The 23,500-nt window shown below is 44.9% G+C and overlaps 1 protein-coding gene across 1 annotated transcript in view; it reads left to right on the forward strand.

Annotated features, from left to right (window-relative positions):
* Positions 1–23,500, forward strand: part of LPP (LIM domain containing preferred translocation partner in lipoma) — a 166,732-nt gene that overhangs the window by 110,767 nt on the left and 32,465 nt on the right. Inside the window, exons 7-8 of the mRNA XM_070753852.1 lie at positions 14,263–14,371; positions 18,925–19,094. Coding sequence (XP_070609953.1) covers positions 14,263–14,371; positions 18,925–19,094 — 279 coding nt within the window. The remainder of the gene's footprint in view (positions 1–14,262; positions 14,372–18,924; positions 19,095–23,500) is intronic.

Consider the following 23,500-nt stretch of genomic DNA (forward strand, 5'->3'; position numbering starts at 1 on the left):
CTGTGGGAAGAAGAATGTGATTTATCTTGGGGGGGGGGGGGTTATCTTCCATCAAGATCTGGTGCGTAAATCGAATGTCTCCTTTCACGGAAGCGTTGTTGGGGCGCAGATGCTTCCTTGCCGAGATGCGCCGATGTTCGGAGGCTGGGACATGAACGGGATGCGCTTCAGTTCTGGGTCCTTGCAACACAGAGACGTGATTTCATAAGGTAGAAGAGAGACCCGGATTGGATGACTCCGATCATCGAGTGGCACAGCTCCCTTTGGACAATGAAAGGAAGTGGGAGTGGGAGGCCGCGCGGAGGAGTTGACCTCCTTTGAACAAACCACGTCGGTGAGCTTGAGAACCCGACACGCGAAGGTTTGGAGAAAGCGAGGGGACAAATGAAAGCCCTGAGTCTCTTGCCTCCTGGACCAAGGAGAGGATGGAGCGAAAGGGGGGGGGATAGTTGTGCAGAAATGGAACACAGATACAATAGAATAATAATAATAATAATAATAATAATAATAATAATAATAATAATAATAATAATAATATGCAATCCCAGGAGACAGCAGAATTGAGGAGAAGCAGCTAGAGAAATTAGTGAAATACGAAGATCTAAAAATCGAGCTGCAACGACTCTGGCATAAGCCCTTGAAAGTGGTCCCAGGGGTCCCAGACTCGGAGAGCATCATAAGAGCCAGGGGGGTGCAGTGGTTAGAGTGCAACCCTGCAGGCTCCTTTAGCTAACTGCTAGCAGTAGTTCAGCAGTTTGAATCCCACCACCGGATCCAGGTTGACTCAGCCTTCTGTCCTTCCGAGGGGGTCAAAGGAGGACCCAGAAGCTACGCAGGATTAGGTTAACAACTCTTGAGGCCTTCTTGGCGATATTGTGCATATTTCCTCACTCCGGCCCCCCATCGGCTCCACGGGTGGTTCATATTGCACCCAGGAGCAAGCATTCATCCTCCACCCTCAACACGAACCCCGAAAGAAGGAAAGGAAACGTGCAGGCCAGAAGAGACAAAAGAAAGAGGCACTTAAAAGAGTGATAAACACCTTGGAATAAAGGGGAAATGGAGAGCCACTCAGGAGCCGTGCGTTAATAACGCAAGGGGCTTGTTTTCCTGCCGCCCCATTTTGCAAAACTGCAGACGGTCTCCATTCTCGGGAAGAAAATCACTTCAATTACCTGTTCTCAACCCGAAGAAAACATGGAAATTACCTTCCTTTCAGAAGGGGGAGAATCAGCCCATTTTGGAAGGGAGAAGCTGCTAAAAAACCCACCCAAATAGGCTGATAGGGTCTTTCTCTCTCCCCTTCCTCAAATTTCTTCCCGATATATTGATGTATCCATTGTATTTGATGGATTGTTTTCCCATCTGATCCTGGGGAGGGTGAAAAATGGAGCCAAAAACAGACCCCTGCTGGGGGGGGGGGGGGCGCATGCACGCAAACTAGCAAACCCCCCCCACACACACACACACCATTTGAAACCCAAAAAGGTTTGCCGTCACTGAATTTAGGTTTTGTTTTAGAAACATAGAAACCTAGAAGATTGACAGCAGAAAAAGACCTCCTGGTCCATCTAGTCTGCCCTTATACTATTTCCTGTATTTTATCTTAGGATGGATCTATGTTTTGGTAAATCCACATGGCTAAATTGAAACCTGCCTGGGATAAACATAAATCCATCCTAGGATAAAATACAGGAAATAGTAGAAGGGCAGACTAGATGGACCAAGAGGTCTTTTTCTGCTGTCAATCTTCTATTTTTTCAGAACCTAAGAACCTATGAAGAGCCCTGCTGATTCAGGCCAAAGCCCCTCAAGTCCAGCATTCTGTGTCCCACAGTGGCCCCCCAATTGTCCATGGGGATCTTGAGCAGAAAGAGAAGGCAAGACCCTCCCTTTTCCTTGACCCCCAACAAGTGGGACCAAGGGAACCTTGCCTGCCTCAAACAACATAGAGGCGGCACATGGACATCCATTTCAATAACCACCATGGATACACTTGGCATCCATGAATCTGTCTCATCCTGCCTTGAAGCTCTCCAGGCTGACAGCTGTCACCACCTCTTCTGGAAGGGAATCCCACCAACCCAGGACCCTCTGGGTGAAGAAATATTTCCCTTGATTTGTCTTCACTTTCTCACCTGTGAGCTTTAGGGAGGGGCCCCTCGTCCTAGTATTGTGGGATAGAGAAAAGGATTTCTCTCTCTCAATCTTTTCTACTCCATGCAGGATTTTATACCCTTCGATCAAGTCACCTCTTAAACGCCGTCTTTCAAGGCTGAAGAGACCGAGGCCTTGCAACCTGATTTCCTAAGGGAGGGGCTCCGTTTCCTTGATCCTTCTTGTGGCCCTTTTTTGCACATTTTCCAGTTCCATTATGTCCTGCTTGAGTGTGAGGTGACCAGAACGGTACACAGTAACATATTTTTATGTTTCTAATTTTAAAAACCCCATTAAACTAGTTGCTCTTTTCTGAGCTGTGCTGGGTTGTACTGGGAGGTGTGATCACAAACAAGCCACAATGGCTTTAATAGAATTAATTATTGGCCAAGTGTAGAAATAGAAGTGCAGACTTAGTAAAGGTTTGACAGTGTTGAGGGAATTATTTGTTTAGCAGAGTGATGGCGTTTGGGGGAAAAAACTCCTTGTGTCTAGTGGTCTTGGTGTGCAGTGCTCTGTAGCGACGTTTGGAGGGTGGGAGTTGAAACAGTTTGTGTCCAGGATGCGAGGGGTCAGTCAATATTTTCCCCTCCCTCTTTTTGACTCGTGCAGTGTACAACAGTGTTTCCCAACCTTGGCAACTTGAAGATATCTGGACTTCAACTCCCAGAATTCCCCAGCCAACGAATGCTGGCTGGGAGATTCTGGGAGTTGAAGTCCAGATATCTTCAAGTTGCCAAGGTTGGGAAACACTGGTCTACAGGTCCTCAATGGAAGGCAGGTTGGCAGCCATTGTTTTTTCTGCAGTTCTGATTCTCCTCCGAAGTCTGTGTGGGTCTCGTTGGGTTGCAGAACCGAACCAGACAGTTATATAGGTGCAGATGACAGACTCAATGATTCCTCTCTAGAACTGGATCAGTAGCTCCTTGGCAGTTGGAGCTTCCTGAGTTGGCGAAGAAAGAAAGATGGTTTGGACAACTTGCGCACGTAGGGCGGCCAGCCAGAGAACAAGCAAAGTTGAGGGCTTTTGGAATGGGGGGGGCCCTCTCCTCTCCCAAAAAGGCCATTTTGATCCGGTAAAACGTCACGTCGTTGGGACACATCAAAGAGCTTCTCCCCGCCTTCCTCCACAGGAGGAGTTGATTTCCTTAAGTACATCTTTGGTCGAGATGAATGAGAGCAACCTGGCAAGGCCAGGGACAATTCCTCCTTCAACGGACCTTGGGATGCGGCCCAACTGCTGTTCCCCTGAAACCTTCTCCATCTTCCTAGACGTCTTGGCAGGACAAGCCGAGCTTTGGCAGGACCGGAAAGAGAACGGCAGAATAATGAGAGTTGGAAGGGGCCTTGAAGGTCATCTAGTCCAAACCCCTGCCTAGGCAGGAAACCTTATATCAGTAATGGCGAACCTACGGCATGGGGGCCACAGGTGTCACAAGGAGCCATACCTGCTGGCACATGAGCCGTTGCCGTAGCACAGCTCCAGCGTGCAGGTGTGTGCCGGCCAGCTGATTTTTGGCTCGCACAGAGGCTCTGGGGGGGGCGTTTTTGGCTTCCAGAGAGCCTCCAGGGGGATGGGGGAGGGAGTTTTTACCCTTCCTCGCCTCCAGGGAAGCTGGAGAGGGCAAAACACGACCCTACTGGGCCCACCACAAGTTGGGAAACAGGCCGTTTCCGGCCTCCAGAGGGCCTCCCGGGGAGTGGAGGAAACTGTTTTCACCCTCCTCAGGCATTGAATTATGGGTGTGGGCACTCAGGTATGCACAATAGCACACACGCACACAGTCACAATTCAAAGTGTTGGAAACGACCTATAAAGCCCTACATGGCATCGGACCAGAATACCTCCAGGACCGCCTTCTGCCACACGAATCCCAGTGGCTGATTAGGTCCCACAGAGTTGGCCTTCTCCGGGTCCCATCAACTAAACAATGTCACCTGGCGGGACCTAGGGGAAGAGCCTTCTCCAATTGTGGCCCCTTGTTCTTGTGTTCACTTTCCTATTGAAAACACTTCCCTCCTGAACCTTATTTAACCCTTTAACCTATTTAAATGTTTCGATCGTGTCCCCCCTTTTCCTTCTGTCCTCCAGACTCTACAGATAGAGTCCATGAAGTCTTTCCTGATACGTTTTATGCTTAAGACCTTCCACCATTCTTGTAGCCCGTCTTTGGACCCCTTCAATTTGATCCATCTCCTTTTGTAGGTGAGGTCTCCAGAACTGGACACAGTATTATTCCAAATGGGGTCTCACCAGCGCTCTATACAAAATGGGAAGGTTTTGATTGTTTAATCAATGTCACCCTCACTGACCATGTTTTCATTCTCTTGGTCCCTTATTCAATCCTCTTTCTCTGGCTTGGATGGAGTTCTTTTGTGCAGAAAGGAAAAAATAATAAAAATAAAGATTACTGTCAAGGCCGCTTGTAATTTTGCTGGCAAATCTTAGCTGCTGTTTTGCGATTCGGGATATTTTTTCCCGCGCCAGTCAATTCCCTTTTAGGAATAATGACTTGGACAAGAGAACAAGGAGAGAAAGAGAATGGGGGGGGGGGGGGACACACACGACAGAGATCTTTTCAAGATGCGACTTTCCCCTTTGAAACTTTTATTTATTTACATCTTCAACTCAGATGTCAGTAAATACAAATTCAGCAGAGATGTGATTTTTAATATTCACAGAACTCAATTGAAACCTCAGACACTTTCCTGACTGAACAGCCAAACATCTGAAATAGAATAGAATAAAATAGAAGGAAGGAAGGAAGGAAAAGAAGGAGGGAGAGAGGAACAAAGGGAGGGAGGGAAGAAAGAAAAAAAGAGTAGTGGAGAAAGGGAGGGAGAGCAGAACAAAGGAGAGAAGGGAAGGAAGGACAAAAAAGCTGGAGAGGAGAAGGAGAGAGGAGAAGGAAGGGACAGGGAAGGAAGGAAGGAAAAGAAACATAGAAACATAGAAGAAGGAGGAGGAAGGAGGAGGAAGAGAGGAAAGGAGGAAAGAAAAAAAAGGGTAATGGAGGAAGGGAAGGACCACTCCCTAAAAACAATTCTGAAGTTGATGGTTTGGTGAAGAAATAAGGATGACATTTAGGAGAGGAGGCTGACAGCTACGATGGGAATGGGTTCAGGAGAAGAAGAAGAGCCCACGCCCTCGAAGCAGACCCAGAGGGAATGGATGGTTGGGACATTCTGCTCTAATGAATCTATAATGTTTTCTCTCTTCCGCATCTTAACGGGACCCTTGAGTTGAGCAGCTTTCCAGCAAAATAGATGAGTTTGCCCAGATTTTGTGGTGGGATTTTTACAATGGAATTTGGATGATTTATGAGATCTCTCCCGCCCTCTCTTTTGGAAACCGAAGGATCCCGTTGGGCTAGATTCGAGATTAAGGTGGAAGTAACCCACTTTAGTGGAGGTCAAATCCCGGTTAGAATCACAGGGAGAGGTCATTTGGTCTGACCCCCTGTTGGAGGCAGGAGTCCACCATGGTTGCTGTGGGTCTTTTCTTGGAAACCTTCTCAAAGCACCAAGTGGCTTTTTTCCCCCCCTTTGAACATCACATTAATTTAATATAGACCTATACCCAATTTCATACATCATTTTAATCGTTAGTGTACAATATTTTATTATTATTATTGTTTATTAGATTTGTATGCCGCCTCTCTCCGTAGACTCGGGGTGGCTCACAACAGAATAAAACAGTTCATAACAAATCTAATAATTTACAATTTAAAATATTTTTAAAACCCCATTATTAAGCAGACATACGTACAAACATACCATACATAAATTGTATCTCAGTTCCCCCATGCCTGGCGACAAAGGTGGGTTTTGAGGAGTTTACGAAAGGCAAGGAGGGTGGGGGCAGTTCTAATCTCTGGGGGGAGTTGGTTCCAGAGAGTCGGGGCCGCCACAGAGAAGGCTCTTCCCCTGGGGCCCGCCAACCGACATTGTTTAGTTGACGGGACCCGGAGAAGGCCCACTCTGTGGGACCTAACCGGTCGCTGGGATTCGTGCAGGCGGTCTCGGAGATATTCTGGTCCGATGCCATGAAGGGCTTTCATATGTTTACATAGTCTCATATCATTTTCTTCATCTCACATTGTCTCACAACCTTTCCTCGTTTTTTGTCCAATTGTACCATTTAGTCCATATTTCATAGTAGTCCAAATTATTTTCTCCTTTAAGTTCAATGGTCAACATATCCATATTAGCACACATCTATATATTTTGTCCATCAATACATTTTCCAGTGGAGTTTTATTGGTCCTTCCAATATTGGGTATATGCGATTCTTGCTGCAGTGATAACTTGTAACAGTAAATATTGTATGTTTTTCGGTTGCTGTTTTATTATTATTCCCAGCAAGGAGAATTCCGGGATCTAATCTATTGGTCTTCTTGTGATTTGTTGCAGTCAATTATGTACTTTTTTTCCAGTAACCTTTTGCTTTGGGGCACAACCACCAAATGATTTAATTACAACTAATCAAAGAGAAACAAACAAACAACACAACTCGACAGTAAGGGAGGGAGGGAAGGAAGGAAGGAGAAAAGAAAAGATAAAAGGGAGGAAGGAAGAAGCAGAAAAGGAAAAAGAAAAGGAAGGAAGGAAGGAGAAGGAGAAGAGAAAAGAAGGGAAGACAAAAATTGAGGAGGGAAGGAAGAAGGGAGGGAGAAAGAGAGGGAGGGAGAAAAACAGGAAGGGAGGGAGGAAGAAGAAGAAAAGAAAAAAGAAAGAAAAGGAAGGAAGGAAGGAAGGAGAAAAGAAAAGATAAAAGGGAGGAAGGAAGAAGAAGAAAAGGAAAAAAGAAAAGGAAGGAGAAGTAGAAGAGAAAAGAGAAAAGAAAGGAATTGAGGAAGGAATGAGAAGGGAAGGAAGAAAGGGAGAAAGAGAGGGAGGAGGAAGGGAGGGAGGGAGAAAAACAGGAAGGGAGGGAGGGAGGAAGAAGAAGAAAAGAAAAAAGAAAGGGAAGGAAGGAATGAGAAGGGGAAGAAGGAAGAAAGGAGGGGGGGAGAAAAACAAGAAAGAAGGGTGGGAGGAAATAGAAGAAAAGGAGAAAAGGAAGGAAGGGAGGGAGAAAAACAGGAAGGAAGGCAGACAAAAATTGAGGGAGGGAGGAAGGAATTAAAAAGGAAGGAAGGAAGAAGTGAGGGAGAGGGAAGGGAGGGAGAAAAACAAGAAAGAAGGGAGGGAGGAAATAGAAGAAAAAGAGAAAAGGAAGGGGGGAGGGAGAAAAACAGGAAGGAAGGCAGACAAAAATTGAGGAAGGAAGGAATGAGAAAGGAAAGAAGGAACCAAGGAAAGAAGGAAGGAGAGGTTTTATATAATTGGAAGCTGGAAAGCCAAAGGGATTTTGGAGTCTTGGCACCACAGTTCCCATCGGTCTCAGCCACCAGGGTTTGCTGGGAGCCATGGATCCAGGGCAAGGCGTTGCAGTCTGGCAGCTTGGGGGGCAGCAAGCCATCCCAAGTGTTTCTGGGGCGTGGGGAGGAGTTTTGGGGGCAGGAAGCCCCACTGACCAATTTCGGTGCTTTCTGGTGCACAATGCAATTTGCAAGGGGCTTTAATTCTTCACTTAAGGCGAAGTTGCGTTGTCTGTTTGTTTCCCCTTGATTAATTCTAATTAGTTCCTTCCTTTCGCCTACGTTCAATCCTTGGAAACGGAGGAAAGGAGGAGGGAAACAGCCGAAGAGGAAGCCCAAGCCTTTTTTAAACAGATTGGCAGAATTGGAAGGGACCTCAGAGGTCATCTAGCCCAACCCCTCACCCAAGCAGAGGACCCTAAACCATTTCTGACAGGTGGCCGTCCACTCTCTGCTTGAAAGCCTCCAGGGATGAAGCTCCCACAACTTCCAAGGGCAACTTCTGTTCCATTGAATGTAGAATACAAGAGTGGGAAGGGACCTTGGAGGTCTTCTAGTCCAGCCCCCTGCTTCGGCCCTCCACCACTTCAGACACGTGGTTATCTGACATCTTCTTAAAAACTTCCAGTGTTGGAGCATTCACAACTTCTGGTAGCAAGCAGTTCCGCTGGTTAATTGTTCTCACTGTCAGAAAATTTCCTCTTAGTTCCAAGTTGCTTGTCTCCTTGTTTAGTTTCCACCCATTGCTTCTTGTTCTACCCTCAGTTGTTTTGGAGAATAGCTTGACTCCCTCTTCTTTGGGGCAACCCCTGAGATACTGGAACATGAAGAGCATTCATACATCTCCCATTCGTTGTAACTGGCCGGAACAGAGGGTTGTCGCTCAACGGCCTCAGCCTTGCTGGCAAAGCCATGTTTTTAAAGCCTTTCGGAAGGCCAGGAAGGTGGGGGACTGTGCGAATCTCTGGGAGGCAGTTGATTCCAGAGGACTGGAGCCACCACAGAGAAGGCCCTTCCCCATGGCCCCCACCAGTCGGCAATGCTTAGCTGACGGGACCTAGAGAAAGTCGACTCTGTGGGATCTAGTCAGTCGGTGGGACTTGTGAGGAAGAATATGGACCCATAAATAATCTGCTCCTAAGCCATGAAGGGCTCTATAGGTAATACCCAACACCTTAAGTTGCGTTCGGAGACCAATCAGAAGCCAGTGCAGCTCATGGAGTGATACAGGTGTGTTTGGCCACACCCACTGAAGGGATGCCAAAAATTTTACTACCACACTGTGGGCGTGGCTTATGCAGGACACCCGGCGTTTTCTTTCAACCTGTTTCAGTGCAAATTGCATGCTCTGGGGTGGAGCTCCATTTTTGGTACCCCACTGCGTCCTGTCCGTCCGTCCGTCCCCGTCCGGGCAGCAGCCCACCCCTGAGTACACCCTTGACCAGAATATCTCCAGGACCACTTTCTGCCACACGAATCCCAGCGACCGATTAGGTTCCACAGAGTTGGCCTTCTCTGGGTCCCGTCGACTAAACAATGTCGTTTGGCGGGACCCAGGAGAAGAGCCTTCTCTGTGGCGGCCCCGACCCTCTGGAACCAGCTTCCCCCGGAGATCAGAACTGCCCCCACCCTCCTTGCTTTTTGTAAAGTTCTTAAGACCCACCTCTGCCGTCAGGCATGGGGAAACTGAGTCATCTCCCCCAGGCCTATACAGTTTATACATGGAATGTTTGTGTGTATGTTTGCTTTTAATAGTGGGGTTTTTAGTGTTTTTTAAATTATTAGATTTGTTCTTACATTGTCTTTGTTATTGTTGTGAGCCGCCACAAGTCTACGGAGTGGGACCGCATACAAATCTAATAAATAAATAAATAAAATAAATAAATAAATAAGACTACTCGCTGCACAATTTGAAGCCTCCAAACACTCTTCAAAGGCAGCCCCATGTAGAGAGCGTTGCAGTAGTCGAGCCTCGAGGTGATGAGGGCATGAGTGACTGTGAGCAGTGACCCCCGGTCCAGATACGGCCGCAACTGGTGCACCAGGCGAACCTGGGCAAACGCCCCCCTCGCCACAGCTGAGAGGTCATGTCCTAAGATCAGCTGTGGATCGAGGAGGAGGCCCAAGTTGCGGACCCTCTCTGAGGGGGTCAAAATTCCTCCTCCCCAGGGTGATGGATGGACAGGTAGGATTGTCCTCAGGAGGCAGAACCCACAGCCACTCTGTCTTGTCAGGTTGGAGCTTGACTCCCTAGTTGGGTCATGAAACCTCTGCTAGGAAAAACGACCAGATTGTCTCCAGGACCGCCTCCTGCCGCACGAATCCCAGCGACCAGTTAGGTCCCACAGAGTTGGCCTTCTCCGGGTCCCATCAACTAAACAATGTCGTCTGGCGGGTCCCAGGGGAAGAGCCTTCTCTGTGGCGGCCCCGACTCTCTGGAACCAGCTCCCCCCGGAGATTAGAACTGCCCCCACCCTCCTTGCCTTCTGTAAACTCCTTAAAACCCACCTCTGCCGTCAGGGCATGGGGGAATTGAGGCATCCCCCCCCCGGGCCTATACAATTTATGTATGGTATGTTTGTGTGTATGTCTGCTTTAATAATGGGGTTTTTTAATGCTTTTCACATTTATTAGATTTGTTATGAATTGTTTTATTGTCTGCTGTGATCCGCCCCGAGTCTATGGAGAGGGGCGGCATACAAATCTAATAAATAAATAAAATAAATAAATAAACCTGGCTCCGAGAGCCGCATTTCACCCCTGAGCTATAAAAATATTCTCTTTTTATGCGACAGTGGACAAACTTGGCGAAACTTTCCGTAGACACGAATGGAAAACACAGGCGGTTTGCATCAGCCGAACGAATCTCTTTCCTCTAATTGCAAAAACTCCCATCAAGGTTGCGGAAGGATGAAGTGTTCCTTTCCCCAGATATTCTTGGAGGCGGCAAAACCTCCATCCCTAAATTGCTTTCGCTGCCCCTGCTGAATTTTTTTAAAAAATTCACATTATGGAATTAAACCTAGATTGATGCAGGTGTCCTTCCAACTGGGCATCGCTTAGGGACTCTGCCAAGCGGGCGGGAGGAGGGGGGGCGGGGGGGACTCAGGATGGGGGGGAGGGAGACAACCCCCACACGGGGCATTTCAGGGAAAATAAAGGTGAAGGTTGCCCTGAAGAAAGGGAAGGCTGAGAACCAAGAGAGACTCTGGTGGAGCCCTTCGTATAGGCACCAGGGCACAGAAAACGTTTGATAGGAGAAGATGGAGTGACGGATGATAGGATAGACAGGTAGATGGCAGAAGACAGACAGACAGACAGACTGACTGACTGACTGACTGACTGACTGATATGGATGGATAGATAGCATAGAGAGATAGATGGCACTAGATAGATAGATAGATAGATAGATAGATAGATAGATAGATAGATAGATAGATAGATAGATAGATAGATAGATAGAGACAGGCATGCAGGCAGACAGGCAGACAGACATGGATGGATGGATGATAGGATAGACAGAAGATAGATAGATAGATAGATAGATAGATAGATAGATAGATAGATAGATAGAAAGAAAGAAAGATAGATAGATAGATAGATAGATAGATAGATAGATAGATAGATAGATAGATAGATAGAAAGAACAGGACAGATAGGCAGATGATAGATATGGATGTATGTATGAATGTATGATAAGATAGACAGATGATAGAAAAGAAAAAGAGAGGATAGATGATAGATAGACAGACAGATGACAGATATGAATGTATAGACAAGACCTTGCAGACAACCCTCATTCCATAAAAGACCAATCACCTAAATGCCAAAGTCCACTGCAACAACATCGCCAAAAAGGCTGCAATAGTTGTTAACCTAATCCTACGTAGCTTCTGCTCTGGTAATCTCACACTATTAACCAGACCATACAAAGTCTTTGCCAGACCAATCCTTGAATACAGCTCATCTGTCTGGAACCCCCACCACATTTCGGACATAAACACTCTAGAAAGCATCCAGGGATACTTTATGAGAAGAGCCCTCCACTCGCAACAGAATACCCTACGCAACTAGAGTTACAATCCTAGGCTTAGAAAGCTAAGAACTACGTCGCCTTAAACACAACCTAAGCATAGCCCATAAAATCACTTGCTACAACGTCCTTCCTGTCGACGACTACTTCAGCTTCAACCACAACAACACACGAGCACCCAACAGACACAAACTCAAAGTAAACTGCTCTAAACTCGACTGCACGAAATAGTAACCGAGTAGTTGATGCATGGAACTCACTCCCTGACTCTGTAGTATCATTACCCAACCCCCAAAACTTTACCCATAGACTGTCCTCTGTTGGCTTCTCTCAATTCCTAAGAGGTCAGTAAGGGGGTGCATAAGTGCAGCAGCGTGCCTTCCATCCCCTGTCCTAAGGTTTCCCTCTTATTAGTACCCATCTCATGTATCTAAACAATGTTATATCTCTGTGTATTACAAATACCTACTTGACAAAATAAATAAATAAATATGTCCCTGCATCTCATTAGAATAGAATAGAATAGAATAGAATAGAATTTTTATTGGCCAAGTGTGATTGGACACACAAGGAATTTGTCTTGGTGCATATGCTCTCAGCGTACATAAAATAAAATATACATTTGTCAAGAATCATGTGGTACGACACTTAATGATTGTCATAGGGGTCAAATAAGCAATGAAGAAGCAATATTAATAAAAATCTTAGGGTATAAGCAACATGTTACAGTCATACAGTCAACACGGGAGGAAAAGGGTGGTAGGAATGATGAGAAAAACTAGTAGAATAGAAGTGCAGATTTAGTAGAAAGTCTGACAGTGTTGAGGGAATTATTTGTTTAGTAGAGTGATGGCGTTCGGGGAAAAAACTGTCCTTGTGTCTAGTTGTCTTGGTGTGAAGTGCTCTGTAGCGACATTTTGGGGGTGGGAGTTGAAACAGTTTGTGTCCAGGATGTGAGGGGTCAGTAAATATTTTCCCCGCCCTCTTTTTGACTCGTGCAGTCTACAGGTCCTCAATGGAAGGCAGGTTGGCAGCAATTGCTTTTTCTGCAGTTCTGATTCTCCTCTGAAGTCTGTGTCGGTCTTGTTGGGTTGCAGCACCAAACCAGACAGTTATAGAGGTGCAGATGACAGACTCAATTAATCAAAGAATAAGGGGAAGAGGGATGGCATTGGGGACACATTGTGAACGCAACGGGTATAAACTGCATTTAGGTATAATTCCTCTTCTGATTTCTGATTGCTTTATTTATCGTACTATTTTTTAATTCCGCCTTTCTGCCCTTCAAACTATTGTAGGTATGCCAGTATGCGTGCTTGCATGAGTTTAAAAATAATACGTATGTGAAGCATTTTATATTTTAAACGGTGCATTTTATTAGGGTGCTTTAAATACATGGGAACATCAATAGGAAGCCGGCACAGGGATGGCTGCCCTGAAAAACACGATGGAGAAAATGTTACGCTAAATCAGGGGTGTCCAAATTTGGCCCCTTTAAGACCAGTGGACTTCAACTCCCAGAATTCCCAAGCCGGTGATGGGAGTTGAAGTCCACAAGTCTTAAAAGTGACCAGGTTTTGAGACCCCTGGGCTAAAACCACGCCCGCTTGGAAAAGCTGTATGCAAACCTCCCCTTTAAGGGGGTCAGGTCAGGAAAAGGCATGTTTAAAATTAAATGCTGTGTTTTAAATCACCTATTCAGGTTGGAAACTGCTTGGGAAGGGAATTGATTGGGAATAACTGTCTCCTAATTTCTTTTTCAACTGAAACCTACTAACATAGAAGATTGACGGCAGAAAAAAGACCTCCTGGTCCCTCTACTCTGCCCTTATACTATTTCCTGTATTTTACCTTAGGATGGATATATGTTTATCCCAGGCATGTTTCAATTCAGTTCCTGTGGATTGACCAACCACATCTGCTGGAAGTTTGTTCCAAGCATCTACTCCTCCTCCTTCAGTAAAATAATATTTTCTCACGTTGCTTCCGATCTTTTCCCCAACTAACCTCAGATTGTGCCCCCTTGTTCTTGTGTTCACTTTCCTATTAAAAACACTTCCCTCCTGAACCTTATTGAACCCTTGAACATATTTAAATGTTTCGATCATGTCCCCTCATTCCCTTCTGTCCTCCAGACTCTACAGATGGAGTTCATGAAGTCTTTCCTGATAAGTTTTATGCTTGAGACCTTCTACCCTTTTTGTAGCCCGTCTTTGGACCCGTTCAATTTGATCCATCTCTTTTTGTAGGTGAGGTCTCCAGAACTGGACACAGTATTATTCCAAATGGGGTCTCACCTGTGCTCTCTACAGCGGGATCACCATCTCCCTCTTCCTGCTTGTGATACCTCCAGCTATGCAGCCAAGCATCCTACTTGCTTTCCCTACTGCCTGACCGCACTGTTCACCCATTTAGAGACTGTCAGAAATCACGACCCCTAAATCTGAGCTAAATCTGAGCTGAGTCTGCGGAGAGGGGCGGCATATAAATCCAATAGATAGATAGATAGATAGATAGATAGATAGATAGATAGATAAGATAGATAGATAGATAGATAGATAGATAGATTAGATAGATAGATAGATAGATAGATAGATAGATAGATAGATAGATAGATAGATAGATAGATAGATAGATAGATAGATAGATAGATACTAGTCTACACCCACTTGGAAATCTCCTAAATTCCTTTTTTTGCCCCTTCTCCAGACTGAAAATTCTGGTCCAGGATCTGCGTTTAGACCAGAGGATGAATTAGAACACTTGACCAAAAAGATGCTGTATGACATGGACAATCCGCCTTCAGATGATTACTTTGGTGAGTTTCATGACTTTCCTTGCGTTTTTTGCAACTGAAAAAAGTGACTTACGACCGGTCCTCACACTTATGGCCATCACAGCAAACACACACACAATTCAAGGTCTCCTGGTCGCCACTTGTGACCTTCTCAGCCAACTTCCGATGAGCAAAATCGGTGGGAGGAGCCGGATTCGCTTAACGGCCGCACAATTCATTAACAACTCCAGTAATTCATTTAACAATCAAGGAGTTCACTTACCAGTTGTTATGGATTCACTTAGCAACCAGTGAGTCACTTAACAACTGCTGTGTGATTCACTTAACAAAAAAAAAAGTCATAAAATTGGGATCGACTCACCTAACAACTTTGCACAGCCACAGAAATTCTGGTCGCAAGTCGAGGACTACCTGTATCAAAACAAAAACTCCAGGTGATCTGTTGATCAAAGGGAAAAAAATATCTGTGCCTTTGCTTGTTCTCTGATCCTTGTCTTTAGAAATCTGAGACAATTATGGAATACCGGTGGCAGGGAGTTCCGCAGGCACTTTGTTGGGGGAAAGTTAATTTTCAGAGCCAAAGCATTTGGCCATGGCTGTCTTAGGTGCCTTGTGCCTCTATTGCAGGGTCACCAAACTTTTAAGACAGGGACCTCAACTCCCAGAATTCCTCAGCCGCCCACACCTGGGTTGTTGTTTTTTTTCTCTTTCCCCTAAAGCAGAGAGATTACAGAGAAAGGGATTACACAAGAATAAGCGTAAGAATAAGAGAGGACCCAACAACCTACCTTGACCGCAATTGATGTCAAACAAATTTCTGCAGAGAATTCAATGTCACAGAAACTTCTTCTCCGCCCAGGTTTGCGCATCGGAGCATTGGGGTCAACTGCACTGGAACACATTAAAATAAAAAAATCTGTTGAGAGCTGCGATTTTTTTGAATAGAGGGACCTAATTAACTGAGCTGGAAAGCTGCAAGCCATTATCATAATTCATGGGCATAACCTGGTCCAAATTATTACATCTGAAAAGGCAAACAGGAGTAGAAAAGGTCATTGGCTGGTTCTTTTTTTCAGCCTTTCTTCCTTTTTATTTCCAGCCCCCTCCCCTGCCTGTTTTTATGGATAGTCCTCCAATTATGACAATGGTTGTCATAATTGGACCAGGTAGGTAGGTAGGTGGGTGGGTGGGTGGATGGATGGATGGATGGAGAGACAAACAGACAGACAGACAGACAGACAGGAGGAAGGAAATCCTTGAGGGGGAATGGAGCAAGGGAGGGAGGAAGGAAGGAAGAAGAGAATAGGAAGGAAGGGAGAAAGAAAGGGAGGGAGGGAAGGAAAGTGGGAGAGAAAGAGGAAGAACAGCAGGAGGGAGAGAAGGAGGGAAGGGAGGAGATGATGGAGGGACCATAGGGCAAGGGAGGGAGGGGGAAGGAGGAAAGGAAGGAGAGAAGGAGCGAATAGGAAGAAAGAAATTAGGGAGAAGCCAGGAAGGAAGGTGAGAATGGGAAGGAAAAGTGCAGAAGCCATTTCAAATTCAAGGAACGTTTTTAATTTTGGCTCTTGGTTGGGAAAGAAAAAATTAATCACTAAAGCTCCTTAAAAGCCAGAACATTTGGTGCAGATTTCACAGGCTTTTATTAGTGTCCCCATGAGTCATAAAATTGCATCCAGACTAAAGTTTTCACTTATTTATTTATTCATCCAAGTTTATATAGAGACACCGTCTCGGGAAACAGTGACCAGGTTGGGCCACGTTGTACAAGATTTCTAAAACAATAAAACAGGTTAAAACGTTCACTTATTTTTTTAAAAAAAAAACAGTCCGTGTCTTACGACCACAATTTGGCCCACATTTCCCATCGCTAAGTGAGACAGCCGTTAAGTGAGTTTTTGCTCCCTTTTTACGACCTCTCATGCTGCAGTCGTTAACTTAGTCACCAGGTCATTAAGTGAAACGGCCTCCCCCATTAACTTGCCTCAACCAAAGGTCGAAATTGCTCTGACCCCAGGTAATACTGCGACTGCCATAAATATGGCCAAGCATCCAAATTTTGACCGTGTGATCGCAGGACTCCTGCCACGGTCATAAGCACAAGGACCAGTTCTAAATCCCTTTTTTCAGTGTCACTGTGATTGTCACTCAATGAACGGTCGTTAAGTTGAGGACTCCCTGTTTCCAAGCTTCTTTTTGGGACATTTTTCAGCCTATAATGAAACGTTCAGTTGGCCATTTTCCATTCGGATGTGACCAATATAGTTTTCTGGACAACGTTTTTTGGCAGTCGGCTTTGAAGACAACTTCCAAAAAAACACACAAACTCGGAGATAGAGCTGGTGTCTTTCCAAACCACAATCTTCATAAATAAATTGGGGTGACGTTCTGAGCTTCCGTTTCTCTTCGCAAAGGCCATAAAACAATCGGACGCTCGCCGGGGAAAGTTTCCAGCGTGTAGAATTTGTGTTGTGCTTCAACAACAACACAAAAGGGAAGAACTGAAGGGTGAGGTCATTTAACCTGGGAGCTCTTCCCAGGTTGAGGGGCTTCTAGGTCAGTTGAATGGCAGTGGGTGGGTCCTCCTGCCCCCCAAAATGGCTGAGAGCTAGGGTCTAGGGGGTGTTTTCCCACTACCTCTAAAGCAGAGAGGTTGCAGAGGAAGGGATTACAAGAGAGTAAGCTATGCTGGCTGGAGAATTCTGGGAGTTGAAGTGCACGTCTCCAAGTGGCCGAGGTTGGAGATCCCTAGTCTGGAAGACTTAAAGGGCACCTGGTTACTTGGACCTCAGTAAAGCATTTGACAAAGTAGATCACAACCTACTAGTAGCTGCCCTGAGTTGATTGAGAAGGCAGCATAGAAATGAAAGAAAGAAATGGAATGGAGTAGAGTAGAGTAGAGTAGAGTAGAGTAGAATAGAATAGAATAGAATAGAATACAATAGAATTCTTTGTTGGCCAAGTGTGATTGGACACACAAGGAATTTGTCTTTAATGCAGATGCTCTCAGTGGACATAAAAGAAAAAGAGACATTTGTCAAGAATCATGTGGTGCAACACTTAATGATGGTCACAGGGGTCAAATAAGCAATGAAGAAGCAATCAATATTAATAAAAATCTTAGGATACAAGCAGCAAGTTACAGTCCTAACTGGGAGGAAAGAAAGAAAGGAAGAAAGAAAGGAAAGAAGGAAGGAAGAAATAAATAAATAAATAAATAAATGTGGGATGGACAGCAACACCACCAGATGTATCCACAACTAGCTAACCACTCAATGTGTGGTGCTCAACAGAACGGCATCTACATGGAGGGATGTAAGCAGTGGAGGACCCCAAGGCCCAGGGCTCTTCACCATCTTTCTCAATGACTTGGACGAGGGGATAGAGGGGGAATTCATCAAATTTGCAGATGACACCAAACTGGCAGGAATAACCAACACTCCAGAAGACAGGTGCAAAAATACAGGAGGATCTTGACAGAATTGAACAATGGGCTCTATCAAACAAAATGAAATTCAAGGGTGAAAAAAGTCAGGTTCTACATTTAGACAAGGAAAACAAAATGCACAGGAGGTACAGACTATGTGGTACTTTGCTCAACAGGAGTAACTGTGAGAGGGACCTTGGAGTCCTGGTGGTCAACCATTCAAATAGGAGCCAGCCGTGTGCAGCAGCTGCAAAAAAGCCAACACAGTTCTAGGCTGCATCAACAGAGGGAAAGAATCAAGATCATGTGAAAGGTTAATACCACTTTATAAGGCCTTGATAAGGCCACACTTGGAATACAGCATCCAGTTTTGGTCACCACGATGCAAAAAGGATGTTGAGACTCTAGAAAGAGAGCAGAGAAGAGCAACAAAGAGGATTAGGGGATAAATGGAGGCTAAAACACATGAAGAAGGGTTGCAGGAACTGGGCATGGCTAGTTTAATGACAAGAAGGACCAGGGGAGACAGGATAGCAGCCTTCCAGTATCTCAGGGGTGGCCCCAAAGAAGAGGGAGTCAAGCTATTCTCCAAAGCACCTGAGGGTAGAACAAGAAGCAATGGGTGGAAACTAAGCAGAGAGAGAAGCAACTTAGAACTAAGGAGAAATTTCCAGGGGAACAGCTTGCCTCCAGAAGTTGTGAATGTCCCAACACTGGTAGTTTTTAAGAAGATGTTGGATAACCATCTGTCTGAACTAGTGTAGGGTTTCCTGCCTAAGCAGAGGGTTGGACTAGATGACCTCCAAGGTCCCTTCCAACACTGTTGTTATTTGTTATATACATTGTGTTTAGCCAAACCAGGTGTAATGCAATAGGGAAAGAGAAAAGGAAAGGGAAGAAGAGAGGGAAGGAGGGAGGGAAAGAAGGAAGGAAGAAAAGGGAAAAAGAGGAAGGATAGAAGAAGATACTAAGGAGAACGAGAGAAAGACTTAGAGGGAGGGTAGGATAGACCAGTGTTCCCCAACCTTGGCAACTTGAAGATATTGAAGGGGGTCAGTCTACCCTAGAAGACCTCCAAGATCCCTTCCAACACTGGAATGGTGGGTTGGTTTTCTGATGGACTTAAATCTGTCTCTTTGGTCCCTCCCAGGCCGTTGTGCCCGCTGTGGGGAGAACGTGGTTGGGGAAGGAACCGGCTGCACGGCCATGGACCAGGTCTTCCACGTCAACTGCTTCACCTGCATGATTTGCCATAACAAGCTCCGGGGACAGCCTTTCTACGCCGTGGAGAAGAAGGCCTATTGTGAGCCTTGCTACATTGTGAGTAACCCTCCTCCTTTTATTCACTCGTTTGCTTGTTGGTTTATGTATGTATGTATGTATGTATGTATGTATGTATGTATGTATGTATGTATGTCAAGTAGTATACATAGATATAACAATCCGTATACTCTGCAGCAGTGTTTCCCAACCTTGGCAACTTGAAGATATGCTGGCTGGGGAATTCTGGGAGTTGAAGTCCAGATATCTTCAAGTTGCCAAGGTTGGGAAACACTGGTCTGGAGGACAGAAGAGAAAGAGGGGACATGATTGGCCCTGCATTCTTCCTCCCGTAACAGAATGCCATACGAAACTTACAATCCTGGGTCTAGAAACCTTAGAACTACGACGCCTTAAACATGATCTAAGTATTGCCCACAAGATTATATGCTGCAATGTCCTGCCTGTCAATGAATACTTCAGCTTCAACCACAACAACACAAGAGCACACAACAGATTGAAGCTCAATATTAACCGCTCCAAACTTGACTGTAAAAAATACGGCTTTAGTAATAGAGTTGTTGAAGCGTGGAACTCATTACTGGACTCCGTAGTGTCATCCCCTAACCCCCAACGTTTTACCCTTAGACTATCCACGGTTGACCTGTCCAGATTCCTGAGAGGTCAGTAAGGGGCGAGCATAAGTGCACTAGAGTGCCTTCCAACTGCTGTCCTATTGTCTCTCCTATATCCCATATATCTTACCTTCTTTCCCTCTATCTTTCTTCTATTCTCTCATTGATTATTTTATCCTATACTCTCTCTTCTATTCTTTCTCTAATTCTAGTTCCTCGAAGGTCTCCTCTATTACCTTCATTGTGTATTATTGTGTATTGGACTAAACAAACAAACAAACAAACAAATAAATAAATAAATAAATTTAAATTGGTTAAAGGGTTAAATAAGGTCCAGGAGGGAAGTGTTTTTAATAGGAAAGTGAACCCAAGAACAAGGGGACACAATCTGAGGTTAGTCGGGGGAAAGATCAGAAGCAATGTGAGAAAATATTATTTATCTTCGGAGAGGGGCGGCATACAAATCTAATAAATTGAATTGAATTGAATTGACTGAAAGAATAGTAGATGCTTGGAACAAACTTCCAGCAGACATGGCTGGTAAATCCACAGTCACTGAATTGAAACATGCCTGGGATAAACATATATCCATCCTAAGATAAAATATAGGAAATAGTATAATGGCAGACTAGATGGACCATGAGGTCTTTTTCTGCCGTCAGTCTTCTAGGTTTCTATAACACTGTTTATATACATGATACTCGTAAGAGAAACGTGAGGACAGGGGATGGAAGGCACGCTGGTGCACTTATGCACGGCCCTTACTGACCTCTTAGGAATCGGGAGAAGTCAACAGTGGAGAGTCTAAGGGTCAAGTAAATGTAAGGATATTTATTTATTTATTGGTTCGTTTGTTTGTTTATGTCAAGTACGTATTGGTACTATACATAGATATACTACTGCTGTTTATATACATGAGATGGGTACTAATAAAAGAAAAACATTAGGACAGAGGTTGGAACGCACTCTTGTGCACTTATTCGCACCCCTTACTGATCTCTTAGGAATCAGGAGAGGTCAGTATGGAGTGGACAGTCTAAGGGGAAAGTTTTGGGGGGTCTTTGTGACGATTCTACAGAGTCTGGTAGTGAGTTCCAGGCATTAACTACTTGGTTGCTAAAGTCGTATTTTCTACAGTCAAGTTTGCAGCAGTTTATTTTGAGTTTGTATCTGTTGTGTCCTCGTGTGATGTTCCTGCATCAGTGCCCTGAATCCTCTTTGTGGCTCTTCTCTGTGCTCTTTCTAGAGTCTCAACGTCCTGTTTGCATCGTGGCCACCAAAACTGACTGCAAATATTCCAGGTGTGGCCTTATAAAGTGGTATTAACCCTTCGCGTGATCTTGATTCTTTCCCTCTGTTGACGGAGCCTAGAACTGTGTTGGCTTTTTGGGCAGCTGCTGCACACGAATGGTTCCTATTTAAATGATTGTCCACTAGGACTCCAAGATCCCTCTCAGTTACTACTGTTGAGCATTGTGCCACATATACTGTACCTGTGCGTTTTATTTTTCTTGCCTAAATGTAGAGCCTCCCTTTTTTCACCCTTGAATTTCATGTTGTTAGACAGAGCCCAATATTCCAATCTGTCAAGATCCTTCTGTGTCTTGAGCCAATGGGTCTCCTGGAGTGTTGGCAGCTTTTGTTCTGCGTTGCAAAATACGGTCAAGTGAACAGGAAGCCCCCAATTCTCCGTATCTCTTTTCTAGAAATTAAATGTCGGATGAGCAGAAATAGCTTTTTAAGTTACTGGTGCAGAAAATCAGCTCTTGGTTCCAAACCACAGATAGCTCGCTGGTTCTATCCCCCCCCCCCCTGGTAAAAGATTGAAAAGGACCAAAATAGCAACTCAGGGAGAGAGAGAGAGAGAGAGAGATAAATAAATAAATAAATAAACAAGGTGCCGGAGAAGATGCCACACACACACACACACACACACCATATATACATTTTTTTAAAATCCCTTATTTTTGTTTCTATCCCTCCACCAAATTGGAGGGTAATTTACCGAAAAGTGATTGTCAGCGCAATGCAGCCCGACAATTTGAATGTTAACGGCTTGTGGAGGGATCATTAAAGGCAATTATGTTCGTTTTCCTAAGAAGAGGCTGGAAGAGGCTGAAGAATTCTTAACGACTTACCTGCAAAACAAGAATATGAAATTCATTTTTTTTAAAAAACAGCTTCAGCCCATCCGGATTTTTTGTGTTGGATTGATGTGCAGGAGATTCTTGACTTACAACTATAATTAGCAATAGCATTTAGACTTACATAGTGCTTCTTAGTGCTTTCACAGCCCCCTCTAAGCGGTTGACAGAGTCAGCCTCTCGCCCCCCACAATCTGGTCCTCATTTGACCCCCCTGGGAAGGATGCAAAGCTGAGTCAACCTGGAGCCGGTGGTGGGATTTGAACTGCTGAACTACAGCTAGCAGTAGGAGGAAGGAGCCTGCAGCGCTGCACTCTAACCACTGCGCCACCCCGGCTTCTTTCCTTCCTTCCTTCCTTCCTTCCTTCCTTCCTTCCTTCCTTCCTTCCTTCCTTCCTTCCTTTCTCTCCTTCTCTATCTGTTTGTCTCTCTTTCTCTCTCTATCTCTTTCTATCTCTTCCTTCCTTTCTTCCTTCCTTTCTTTCTAGCAATAGCAATAGCATTTAAACTTATACACTGCTTTCTAGAGCTTTTCCTCTCTAAGCAGTTGACAGAGAATCAGCCTCTTGCCCCCAACAATCTGGGTCCTCATTTGACCCACCTCGGAAGGATGGAAGGCTGAGTCCACCTGGAGCCATCATCTATGGACTTCAACTCCCAGAATCCCCTGCCATCATGTTTGGACTTCCAGCATTACCCCAACCACCATCTTTGGACTTCAACTCCCAGCATTCCCCCAGCCAGCATGCTTGGGACATTGAAGTCCATGCAGGACGACTAGGGCATGCTGGGAGTTGAAGTTCACACCTCCTGAACTGTATCCCAAGGTGGAGCAATCTTGGCTTAGATCTCTCCCTGTTTACAGAGGCAAATATTTTGGGCTTGTCAGGAAGAAGCCGTGTTTACAAGGCCACGGAGGCCACAGACTGCAAGGTTTTTTTTAAATGTTCCTGCTGGTTGCTTGTTTGCTGCTCGCCGTCCTTAATTTTATTAGATGTGAGGAAATTGAGGCAGGATATTTGCATAAATTCCCATTTACAGAAATCAGTGCAAAGGTGGGTAATAAAAGGATGGTTGGCCCGGTGGGGAAGTGCAATGGAGCTGCAAAGGGGAGAAAGATTAAGCTTCCTTCTCTCTCTCTTTCTCTTTCCCTCTTTTTTCTGACTCTTTTTCCCCACTCTCTTTTTATCTTCCTTTCTCTTTTTCTCTCTCTCTATTTTAAACTTTCTTTCTGACTTTCTGTTTCTCTTTTTTTCCTTCCTCTCTTCTATTTTCTTCCTTTCCTTCTTTCTTCTTCTTCCTTTCTTCCTCTTTCTCTCTTTCTGTCTCTGCCATTCTCACTTTCTTCTGTCTCTTTCTCCTTTTTTCTCTCTCTGCCTTTTCTTTCTTTTCTTTCTTTCTGCCATTCCTTTCCCTTCTCTATTCCTTTCATTCTTTCTCTCTCTATTTCCTCCCTTCTTTTTTCTCTTTTATCCTTTCTCTCCTTCCTCTTTCTTCCTTACTTCCCTTCTTCTGCTTTTCTTTTTCTTTCCTTCTTTCCTCATCTTCTTCCTCTTTCTCTCTTTCTTTCTTTCTCTCCCTTTCTTCTCTCTCTTTCTCTTCCTTCCTCTTTCTTTTTTCTGTCTCTCTTCCTTTGTTTCTCTTTTTTTCTACCATTCCTTTTCTCTCTATTCTTTTCATTTTTTGT

Source organism: Erythrolamprus reginae, chromosome 5, assembly GCF_031021105.1.
Source record: "Erythrolamprus reginae isolate rEryReg1 chromosome 5, rEryReg1.hap1, whole genome shotgun sequence".
Classification (NCBI taxonomy): Eukaryota; Metazoa; Chordata; class Lepidosauria; order Squamata; family Dipsadidae; genus Erythrolamprus; species Erythrolamprus reginae.